Source organism: Phaethon lepturus, unplaced genomic scaffold (genome assembly GCF_000687285.1).
Source record: "Phaethon lepturus isolate BGI_N335 unplaced genomic scaffold, ASM68728v1 Scaffold30262, whole genome shotgun sequence".
In the NCBI taxonomy this organism is placed as follows: domain Eukaryota; kingdom Metazoa; phylum Chordata; class Aves; order Phaethontiformes; family Phaethontidae; genus Phaethon; species Phaethon lepturus.
In genome coordinates this window covers 1-12308 of record NW_010523062.1, presented here as the reverse complement: position 1 = coordinate 12308, position 12308 = coordinate 1, and the positions used below count along the sequence as shown (strand labels likewise).

The 12308-nt window shown below is 37.1% G+C and overlaps 1 protein-coding gene across 1 annotated transcript; it reads left to right on the top strand.

Annotated features, from left to right (window-relative positions):
* Positions 1-1912: 1912 nt before the first annotated feature.
* On the top strand, positions 1913-11898 carry LOC104614857 (BTB/POZ domain-containing protein 1). The gene is made up of 7 exons (XM_010282016.1): positions 1913-2071; positions 2720-2825; positions 4438-4635; positions 4898-5090; positions 5647-5734; positions 9903-10049; positions 10979-11898. The coding sequence occupies exons 1-7, from the start codon at positions 1958-1960 to the stop codon at positions 11135-11137; spliced, it is 1005 nt and encodes a 334-aa protein (XP_010280318.1). The 5' UTR covers positions 1913-1957; the 3' UTR covers positions 11138-11898.
* Positions 11899-12308: the final 410 nt, after the last annotated feature.

The following is a 12308-nucleotide window of genomic DNA, read 5'->3' as shown; positions in this document are numbered from 1 at the left end:
TAGTTCAGGCGTGCCACAAATGGAAGAGTTAACACAGAGGCAGAGCTCTTGGCACATGAGCAAAGGGATTTTTAGAGAGAAGACACACCTTAGAGTTCCTCTTTTATGAGTAGATGAATGCATCATGATCATCCATCCGTATACTTAAGGGAAATAGGATTATACAAAATCCTAGAACAATGTACTGTATTACTATTTTTTTGTAGTTTCTACAGCTACCTTTTAAGTTTGTAAATTCATACTTTTTAGTATTTGCAAAAGACTACTGTTTGGCTTTGAAAATCCCATAAAATTGTTGGCATTGTCAAAAACTTGAAATACACACAAAAAACCTGACAATGTGACTTTCTTAGTGCATTTGGACACTTCTTGTCATGAGTCAGCCCATCATTTTCATCAACAGGTAATAGTTCATTGCTTTCATAAATCAGTTCTAAATGAACTGTATGAAACTTTTACTATCAAAAATATTAGCATTTAATTAAACTCATTCTTTCTAAAAGCTGTTTGATGTAAATCAAGTTTAAAGAATTAATCTAGAGCATTGTTCACATTTCCTAATTGATATGAAAGCTAGCCATTTGAATGGATTGGATTTTTGTAATGGTAAATATGTACCTGTTGGTAAGTGGCAGCAAATTCAATGTTGTAGACCATATTTAGTTGTGTGTTAGCAATTACTGAGAATTAGAGTTTTCTTGGAATATAAGAAATATAAACAGTGAAGAACTTTAGTTGAAACTTTAATTCTGTGTTTCTATTACTTAGATCCCCCTATGTTGCATACAAGTTTGAGTCCGTTACTTTCACAGGTTTCTTCTGTTAAATACAAACCAGTTTTTGTTACATTAAAACTCCTTCTAAACATGCCTTCTATCTCTGCTTGTTACTTGCCATTCATTTGCAGGAGGTTCTGAACAAAAAATATTAAGAAATATAAAGCAAAGGCTTGGTCTTCATTGTGGTGGTCTTCATTCCTGCATTTGCTCGTGTGCCCTTGTTTATTATGTTTAATCACCTTTGCTGGGGCAGAGGAGAGTGAGGTGGTTATTTGTGTACCACAAATTTGTTTTTGTAAGTCACAGGCTATTTTTGATGATTATCTGAAAAACTGATGAGATATTGCTAAGATTATTTTCAATGTCACCTGTAAGAAAAGTTATTTTTAAAAAGTCTCTTTTTCCATGCAGAACCTTAAAATAAATCTTATCTTGTCTGGTCTTGAATAACAGCTGCTCAGGAAGCAGGGTTTCTTCCTGGTTTTGGAGACTTCTATCTTTTGGTTCATGGCTTATGCTAAAACCTCAACCAATCATCTAGCCTCAAACAGTGGAGACAAGCCAGAGTGTTTGCTATGGCAGCAATAGAAGAGTCAAGGTCATCTGCTAGAATATTACTCCCTTTCCTCTCCTCTGAACACTACAGAATGGTAACTTTGACATAAGATGTTATCACAGCGTAAGTCCTTGACACTGTTCTCATCAGGGCAGGGAAGCTACTGTACACTGTCAGTAAATTAAGTTCAGTAATGTAGCCATAGAGAGTTATGTATTGGTAATTTAGAAATACAGCTCTTCCTAGTGAATCAAAAGAGCATGCATTCATATGTTAAGTGATTCTGCAGCTCAGCTGTTGTTTACAGTTTGGTAGCTATGTATAACTAGTACAGCCAGATCAAGTCTTAGGGAGTAATACATATTTAAAACAAATGTATGCCATTAGGTTAACGTAATATTCTTTCTTCAACCGTTTAACTAGCTTATTAATTTGTAAAAATGCTACATGATTAACTGTTGCCTGTTCACAGTGCAAATCCTTGACTTGCTTTCTAAACGCAGAGAGACAGTGATGTTGTGCTTGACTGTCCCCCTCAAGATGAGTTTTTATGATCTGTATTTGTGTATTGATTTCTAGGTTTCTTTATTCAGATGAAGTTCAAATCGGTCCAGAAACAGTCATGACTACATTATACACTGCTAAAAAGTATGCAGTCCCAGCCCTGGAAGCACATTGTGTGGATTTTCTAACGAAGCACCTCCGAGCAGATAATGCCTTTATGCTGCTTACTCAAGTAGGTAAACTTAAGCTTAGTTTTCATTTACTAGGAAAATCGGTGTTTGGAGGGAAATGGCTAAATATTACTTCACAGGGGTTTGCTATCACATAGTCTAATTTACGTATGAAAATGTCTTGTTGCTCAGTTAGCATATTTATAGCCTCAGCTTCTTAGTGTGGAGGAAAGGCACTTTTTTCCTTTTCTATTTTCTTTTTTCCTTTTTTCTCTCCTTTTTTCTTTTTTCTTCCTTTTTTTTTTCATGTTTTCTTTTTGCCTTTTCTTTTTGCTTTTTTTTCCTCTTTAATATACAGTGGACTGGTACATTTTAAATTGAGACAATCTATTCTACAGTGTATTTGCATGAATCTCTTAATTGTTTTTGCTAAGACTCTGCTTCAGGTCACTATAGTGGATTTGATGTGCACTTTTTTAGTTATATTGCCAAAGTGACAAATGTAAGCATGAAGGAAAACTTACATGTAGTGAGTTCTCCTTAATTATGTACTCCTTTGAGAATGTAAGTGCTCTTTAAGGTATAAACACAAGGAGTACTTAGAAACCAGTCTATTTTAATTTACATCTATACTAGAGTAAAAATACGTGCTTTTTAAGATGAGTGGTTTGTCAGCTTTATGCTTAAGATTTACTTCTTTACCTTTTTAGGCTCGTTTGTTTGATGAACCTCAGCTTGCTAGTCTTTGTCTTGACACAATAGACAAAAGTACTATGGATGCAATAAGTGCAGAAGGCTTTACTGATATTGATATAGGTAAGTTACTTTGTGTTTCCTAAGCATTAAACTTCTGAAGGGAATTGTAGGGCTTGGGATGGCTTTGTTAATGGTAATCCAAGATAGTTCACCTCCTGCCTCTGAATACGTGGAGTCCCAAGCACATCTTACCTCCTTGTCACAGTAAACTGGGGTAGCTCGCTTCCCCCCTCATCTGCACCCACCTTTGCATGGGCACCAACACGATGGCCAGCTGCAGATCTCAGAACTCGGACAACAGCAACAGCAAGTTTGCCAATGAGCAAAACAGGACATTGCATATGTATGTTAATCAGCAGAAGTTTTACTATCCACCCCTGCAGTGCTTTCCTTTGAGCTTCACTCCTGAGCAGCGTTCCACTATGTTGGGTCCTCATTTGATGAGTGTCGGTGTCCTGGGGCTCCCACCCTGGTAACACTACGCTTTCATTAAAGCCAAAGCTTTCACTTGCTGAGTGTTGTGCCTTCTCCCTGAGGGATCCACAACTGCTTTTTGCACATAACAGGAATCATACTGTTTTGTTGCCACATGGTACCTCGCTATTCAGAGTTGCACAGATCAGGTACACTTCATGAAATCTGTTTAAAAAAATAAAATATCTAAACTGCTGGTTTCTATGTTTCATCTTTTATGAAAAGCTAGCAGTTACAAATTTGGTTAGTTACTTTCATTGTTACTATATGCACCTAAGATTTTATTCCAGTTCAGCTAGACTGTGTGAAAAACTCAGGCTGAAGGAAAGTATTCCAGCTGCTTAAAGAAATTGTAATGTCATTGTTAATTCATGTTCAGTGAGATTTGTACCTAGACTGTGAGTGTTCATCTCTACTCTTAATAAGTCCCAATCTGTTTTGACTTGACAATATGATATTTTCCATGACGGCAAACGTGCCTTGCTTAAATTCAAGGCATATAAAAATTCCAAAAGAAGACAGAAGATTCAGAATATGAAAACACATTTTTTCCAAGTTTGTGTTGTAGGATAAACTGAGGATTTTTGCAGACCTGTTACTCATAAAATGCCAGAACGAGTAAGAAATGCGGGAAAACTTGCTTTTGTAAAACATGTGAAGAGTACCTTGCCTCACATCCTGTGTTCCACCTTCAAGCTTTGTGGGTGGCAAATACGTCAATGTTTACAATCACTTTCATGTATCTTTAAACTGGTTTTGTGTGCAGCAGTGCTGCTTGTATCTATAGTTGATCCAGATTGGCAGGTGGCTACTTGGATGAGAATATGACAATGTCATTGTGAATAACTTGGTTTTTTAGTAGTGTGCATTCACTGCTCGGTTGTTTCCAGTTTTGATCTTGCCCTAGCCATGGAAATTCTTTAAGATATTGGTTGTCACTGCGTAGATTATATATAGTCACACTCTCAGGAATCAAGAAGAAAGTTCCTATGCTGTCTTCATAATGGGATTTTTTTTTTTGAGTCTATACGCCATTGCGAGATTTCTTTATACATAAGATAAGCTGTCTTATCTTTGATGTTTTATTATGAATGTTCTTAGTGTTTACTTGTTTAGTATTTTAAGCTTACTTAAGGTGAAAGCACTGCTACTCTTTTGGATGAAAACTGATCTAAATCTTTTAACTTTTATTCTTTAGACACATTATGTGCAGTTCTAGAAAGAGATACCCTTAGTATTCGAGAAAGTAGACTCTTTGGAGCTGTTGTTCGCTGGGCAGAAGCAGAATGTCAAAGACAGCAACTACCTGTTACATTTGGAAACAAACAAAAAGTCCTTGGAAGAGCTCTTTCCTTAATCCGTTTTCCATTAATGACTATTGAAGAGTTTGCAGCAGGTGAGTTTTGGGGTTCTTTGTCATCCTGTTAGACCATATCTCTGCACTGTTCACTGAGTGTTTAGATGCTTAACAGTCTATTCTGTTTTTAATATCGTATTGATAAAAGTTGTCATGCACAAATGAAAGCAGAACATTCTGCAGAATACACTCTGGCTGTTGGAAAGTATTATTGTCCTCTTCAGTTTGCGAATATGTGTGGTTTAAATACAACAGTTGGAGTAACTCTTAGAATCATCCTAGAAGTTGTTTCTTTTCACAGGCCCTGCTCAGTCTGGAATCTTGTCAGATCGGGAAGTAGTAAACCTCTTTCTGCATTTTACTGTCAATCCTAAACCTAAAGTAGACTATATTGACCGACCAAGATGTTGCCTTAGAGGAAAAGAATGCAGCATTAACAGGTTCCAGCAAGTGGAGAGTCGCTGGGGCTACAGTGGAACAAGTGATCGGATTAGGTATGGCTTTTGAAACTGTTTGAAGGAGAGAGAAGTGTGGGAAGAAAGGGAACATATTACTCAACTTTGACTTTGTGGCATGAGATGCAATAACAAACATGATGGTTCTGTTTGGGCACTTTTGGTCTTTTCCTTTTTTAAAAATAACTTGGGCTGTTGTGCACATAAAGTAGCAAAGAGCAAAGTTCAGGAGGGTTGGGTGCATTCTAGAGTGATTGGTTGTTAGCTGCATATTCCTTTTTAAAATACCAAGTCTTGGTCTATTTTTTTTATTTTGGAAATATTCAAAGGAACCTGGTTATTTTTTTGCTTAGTGATACTGAATATCTTGGGGGATTAGCAAAGCTTTAACCTATAAAGCTGATACCTTATAAAGCATTTTTCTTACTATTGAAATATAAATTGAAAGTGTTATTGAAAAAAAAAAATTCATGTAATGTCATTTTCAGTTTACTTCCCTATTCTTCAGTGGGAGTCTTTTTCCTGCTTGACTGGGAATAAGGTAACATACCCATCACAGTTGTTTAAATTCCTTTCTTGGCTTGTGTCTTACCAGGTTCACAGTTAATAGAAGAATTTCCATAGTGGGATTTGGATTGTATGGATCTATTCATGGACCCACGGACTATCAAGTTAATATACAGGTACAGTATATTCTGTTTAAATAGGCTTATGCAGGAACTACACTTGTGCTTGCAAAAAGTTTAGTGTATATTTGAATTGAGTAGGAGCAGTCTGGTAGGCCAGGAATCTAACCTGTGTTTTGTCCCCAGCAGTGGTCATAAGCAGATGAATAGGGAAAAGTAAGAACAATATGGAACTCTTCTCCCTTTCTGCTGTATTCTCCTGTCCTTCAGTCATTTTCAGTATAGGTGTTTCCTGACACCAATTTAGTTTCTCTATTTAGTAGCTCCTGGTGAATTTTTCTTCAGGATACTTGTCTGGTATAACCTTGAATTCCCATAAGCTTTCTACAGAGGAATTTCATAGTTTTGTGACCTGTTCAGTTGTACAGAAAGCCTGTCCTTCAATAAAGTTTCTAGTAATTCAGGAAAGAGATCTTGGATTTGTTATCAACAGCTCTCTGAAATCAGTGACACAACATGTAGTGACTGCTAAAAAAGCCCAGTATGTCATCAGGAAGGTACTTAAAACAAGGTAAAAGATGACATTGTGCTGCTGTGTGAAAGCCAGGTATGGCCACGTCTTGAGTATTGTGTGCAGTTCCAAATATTACACAGTGGAATTAAAAGGTAGAGAAAAGGGTAATTAAAATGATCGAGGGGATAGAGCTGCTGCTTTATGAAGGGAAACGAAAAAGGCTAGGACTCTTCAGTTTGTAGCGGAGAAGGCTATGGGGAGGTGTGAGCAATGCTCCTAAAAGCATGAGGGCAATAGAGAAGGTACATGCAGAACTGCTTGTTATTCACCAAATCTCAGAATATTAGAACTAGGAGGCTCTTACTGATACTAGCAGAAGATCAAAACATGTAAGAGTATTTTTCAGTGCATAGGATACTGAACATACTGCCACAAGAAGCAGATACTGTGTTTTGAATTTGGTAGTATTTGAAATATGTTCATTCATCGATAGCAGATCCATTAGAACATTCCAGAAGGAGCAGAAGGGGCATGTGCACTGTAGCACCCCAAGTAGAACAGTTGTGGATGCTGGGGGAGCAGACAGCAGAGCCCAGACTTGTGTGCTCAGCAACATCTTCTCTTGCCGCTGTTGGAGCATATTGCACCATTTGTCTGACCTGACTGGGTATTTATTACATTCTTAGCTCGCCTGGTACGCGCATTGAGGCTTAGAGGCTAGTCCTTCCCAAGAGCTTTTTTGAAAGATGGACATCTTATTTGCTACTGATTCAATCTTTGGCAGAAGGTTGTATGTTACTTTTATCATAACTTCTGTAAAGTTATTTCAATTTTAGGTTTGCTGAAAACATTGTCTCACTATGGGAATCTCTCTGGTTTCTTCTACTGGTAAATTATTTATTTCTATTGCTGTTCTCCAGGCTTCTACGTGAAAACCTTATCCTGCTGCTACTCGTTTTATATCTTCATGCTGTTCAGCCCACCAGGGAGTCTATAGGGCTTTTTGCTATTGCTGTGTTGAAAGAATGATTTAACACTGGTTTTGATGCTTTCAGAAAGCTGTTCCTAAACCTTCTTTTGGCCTGCTTAATTGTACTTTTTACATTTTATTTGAACCTTTCTATTTTGATGTGAATACAACTTCATATATCTATAGGGTGCCCTTTTCTGTTTCTTTGTTACTAGTAATAGCCTTTTACTGATCAGCCATGCTAGCTTTTTCCACCTTTTCTCAAACCTTTCCTAATAGGTGATATGTACTGATACTGTACTTGGGTATGTGATGTCCTTCAGTAGTCCCCATGCTTCTTATAAGGATTTGATTTTCTTAATTGCTTCTTTTAGCTTCTTTTGAACAAGCTTCCACATTTTTCTGTTTTTTAAATTTAGCACAGCTGTGGTGGATTTGCTTTTGTTGTTCATGTGGGAGTGTTGACTCTAAGTGTATTATGGACACTGTTGGATAGTGTTTCCATTGTGAAATTTTGAATTTGATCCTGCTCATCACTCAGTACCAAATCAAGGGTTGCGTTTCTTCCTACTGAGCAATCGGTTAGCAAGCTCATGAAATGGTCAGTGATAGCATCTAAAAATGTCACCCCTGCTTCATGTCCTGATATGACACTCGCCAGGTCTGAGTGGGTAATTGAAGACACCACTAAAATTTTATTTCCTGCTCTTGTAGCCGGTTTGATTTCTCTTAGCATGTCGTGGTCAGGATTGTCTTCTAGTAATAATTGATCCAGCACTATATTTTTTGCTTTTTAAGTATGAAATTTCAGTCCCTTTGAATTCTCTTTCTTATTGAGATTTGTTTTGATTTGATTCTAAGCTTTCTAAAAAGGTACTAGTGTTCTGTGACTGGCACAGTTTTACTCTGCTGTGTACTTCATAACCTGGTACTGCCACATCACACTGATTTACTAGGTGTGTGGGAAATCTTGTGAAAGAAAAGAATCTGTGACTTCATTTAGGGACAGAAATGCCATTGTCCCTATCTTATTTCATAGACTTCTAGACATGTGCTGGAACTGTTTTGGTTCATTTCTTGGCATGCCATTTAAATGACAGTTTATTTGTCTTCTGTTTCCTGTTTGATGATGACCATTTCTCTGACCTATACTTAACGATAGGAATTTTATGTCTGTCTCTTAAGAAAAAAATGTTGTGCCCTTCCTCTTACGATGTTCCAAAGAAAATGCATTTAAACTTTCCTCAGTTTAAAAGGTCACTTGCAAATTCCTCGATTTGAAGTGCCATCATCAGTTTGGTTTTCTCAAACTGTACCTCTGTACGTGAGTAGCACCGTGCACTAGGTTGGATCTTTAGAGCAGAAGAGTTGGTACTGAGGACCTAGTGGCTAGACTATACATATTTAGGGATTTTTACTTTGCATTAACTCGTTTGATCATCTCTGATAAATTCCTGTTAGCAGATTTGGTGTGCTCCCTCAGCATGTTTCCTGGATTTATTTAATCTGAAAAGAATTTAGTTCTTGCATGGCAAACCAAAGCATAGTAAGTGGGAATGATCAAGAGATTCAGTTGAAAAACATGCTCCTGATTCAAACTAAGAAAGGCTAATGTACTTTTATGGTTCAGATGAAGGCCATCCATCGTATGCATGTTCTCTTTATTCTAGAAGCATTCCCAGTTCCTGATGAATCTGAAACTTTCTTGTCACAATCTTTTCAGACAGGTGTTTGTCCTGTGTCTCTACCTTTCTTCTTGGACCTGCATCAGTACTAGCAGAGCTTCATAGAGTTAAACATTTAATACTTGTCAAACTAGTGATAACGTATATTGCAAATATATCTTCTGTGTGAAAGGGGCTTATGACTTCAGCATTATAATTAATATTCCTATTGATTGTAGCTGGGGAAAAAAATTAGAGCACATTTTCCCTAGAATAGGGCTTCATCTCATTTGTGCAATATTAAAAATTATATGGCAATTTAATAATAAAATATTAAAATCTACAGAATTTTTGTTAGTGCCATAATGAGAAGTGTTCATGTTACTCTAAAGCTCTGATAATCCAACTTCTGCGAGAAGTGTTCGGCAGCATGGATCAGGATTACTACCCAAAATGAGAAGTGATGTATCTGCTACTACTACATCTTAGTGATTCCTATTCACCGCTAAAATTGAAGGCAAAAAAAAAAAAAAAAACGTAGTCTGAGTGCAATTTTTATACTGAATCTAGACTAGAAATAAAATGTATAAAACATAGCAGCGCAAGTTCCTGTTTTCCTTTAAGAATGTATCACTGACTGCTTACATTATCTGTGAAAACTTGTTTTCTAAATTAGCCACTGCCAGCAAATGTGCTTCCCTCATGTGGGCTGTGTGGGTGTACGAAGATCAGCAAATCTAAGTACAGGATTATATGTAGTATATGAAGGTCGGAAGCTGAAATTATAAGAGCTATTCTTCATCTCCCAAGCAAAGACTATAACCTGGTTGGAGCAGTGTTGAATCTAGCCTACAGACTGGACAGTTTGTGTAGAACTCGCAAGCCATCATTCGGCACACTGCTGGGTCAACCCTAAAGGGAACAGGAAATTACACCTACTTTCCAGCTCTGAGATTGCACTATACTTGCAATTAAATTGGGTGGAGTAGGCAAGTGTTTGCTTGTAATATTCTAATACACATACAATAAGAATCTTTCTTGTAAACCTAAAAATACTATTTTAATGTTTTTATACAGATAATTGATTATGAAAAGAATCAAACACTAGGACAAAATGATACTGGATTTAGTTGTGATGGAACAGCCAGTACCTTCAGAGTTATGTTCAAAGAACCTATAGAGATTTTGCCAACGGTTTGCTACACAGCTTGTGCAACGTTGAAAGTAAGAATGCCTAACAGTACAGAAGAAAATGTTATTTTGATGCAAGAATTGTTTTTTTATCTGTCTTCTGATGGGAAAGTGTCTTCTAGGTCTTGTTTTACTTAAGGTCTTTATTTTTACTTAATTTACTTTAAGTTTAGTGCTAAAGAAGACCGTAATTAACTCCACCGTAACTTTTAAGACTGCTACCTCTCTTCTGTGCCACAGCACAGAATTCATAACTGGATCCTTTGTACCTTCCCACTTTCTGGCTCAATGTAAGAGTTAGAATGAGTCCTAATGCAAGTCAGTGGTTCTGTGTGGGCAAAAGCACTGTTGAGAATATTTAAATCGGGCAGCTCTCCATGAAAATTTGTTTGATGTCTTTTTATCAAGGATATTCTAACCACTAGCTAGAGTCAAGAAAATGGAAACTTTTTTTTTAATCACTCTTTATATACTAGTGTTGAAATACAGGAAAGAATTATTTGTTCTAGGAAAGTCTCCCCTTAATGTTCTGTAAAAATTCATGGATTCAATGTTTTCTTAAAAATGTCTTTAATATTCTTTTAAATATAACTTCCTATACAGAAATCCAAGTTAAGTGGGTTGGAAGAAAAACGTTGCACATTAAAAGAAGCTGAGGCAGGGAACTAAGTGAGAATATAGACAACCTGCATGACTAAGAGAAATACTAGAAAATATTTATTCATTACTAATTGACTAAAATCAAGTGGTTTAAGTCTGCTATCAGAGAAACTTCTTTTTGTTATTTAGACATAAGGCACTTGCTTCCGTTGTCTGTGATTTTGTATATAACTTAACATGATGTGGGTACAGAAATTTTATACTACTAAAACTACCTAAGTCAGTAGTGTTTGAACTTGAACATTTTACGGGTCTTGCTGCCAACTTCCATTCAGTTGCTAATCTCTTCTGATGTTTTTCAGGGTCCTGATTCCCACTATGGAACAAAAGGTTTGAAGAAAGTGATCCACGAATCTCCTACTGCTAGCAAAACATGCTTTGTCTTTTATAGTTCACCAGGTAACAACAATGGTACATCAATAGAAGATGGACAGATACCAGAAATAATTTTTTATACATAATTTCACACGATCATCTCAAATGTGTCAGTGTATCAGTGGACTTCAGCTCACTATTGGCGGCAGTTAAAAATTCTGTGAAATTACATGAATGTGTAAAAACAAAACTTACTTGTTTGAGAGGTACCAGAAAAGCGATTTTCTCTGCATTGTTATTGGCAGAAGGTAATTTAGCTTCTCCTCTTAGCAAAATGTCAAGTGGAATAAGTACTCTGTATATTGAAAAGATTGTTTTAAATACTATCTTGTGATTAATTGCTCTGTATTTTCACCCCTTCATTTCTCATGTAGTAAAATTCATTTTTTGAACTGGAAAATCCTCACGCATTATGAACTTCTTGTGTACATTTGCCCTAGCCTTTCCTGAAATGACAGTAAAGCTGCTGCAGCAGCTTCTTTCCAAAATGATCTTGGAATGACCTTATGGACCTGAATTGCTACTATATTTTTTTGAAGTACATCAGCAAAGCTGGATTCATATTGCTCTCATCTTGACTTTTTGGATGAGCTGTGGAGAATTAATGGACTTAGCACTGCAGACAGCATCCCCAGCTGCACTGAAGAAATACCCAAGTCAACTTCAGCAATAAACAGATCTCTCTTAATTTAGAAGGGCTGTTTTGGAACATAGACCTGGTTATGGAAATAGCCACTGTGTATACATATGTGCCTATAAAAAATGTATAATGTGAAAATGAGAATACAAGACTTGTAATGATGTTATTTATCACTGGACATTCTAATACTAAAAAAAATAGTATGAATTCATGATTTTTTGTGTGCAACTAGTTTATGGCTTGCATCCAGTAACTTGGTGCTATTGGTGTACGTATATAGTATTCAGTGTCTTGCAATATGTACTGTGTCGTAGTAGAATGTCTTCATGTACAAAATCCTAAAGTAATAATGTAACAACACAGGAGAAAAAAAACCAAAACCACCCCCTCCTCTCTTTCTCTTCCCTAGTGTCTCCTGACACGCCTGCTACAGCGGAGGGCGGGCAGGTCTGAGGTCTCGCCTGTTTCAAACCTCCTGCTTCGTACGCGATTTTGTCCTCTTCCCCGAGCGGAGACCTCTCATTCCGCCAAGAGGCGGAAAGCGTGCCTGTAAGGCGGCTGGCTGCGCGCAGGCGAGCTGCCGGCAGCCGGGGCTGGTCCCGAGAGCCGGCGGCGCT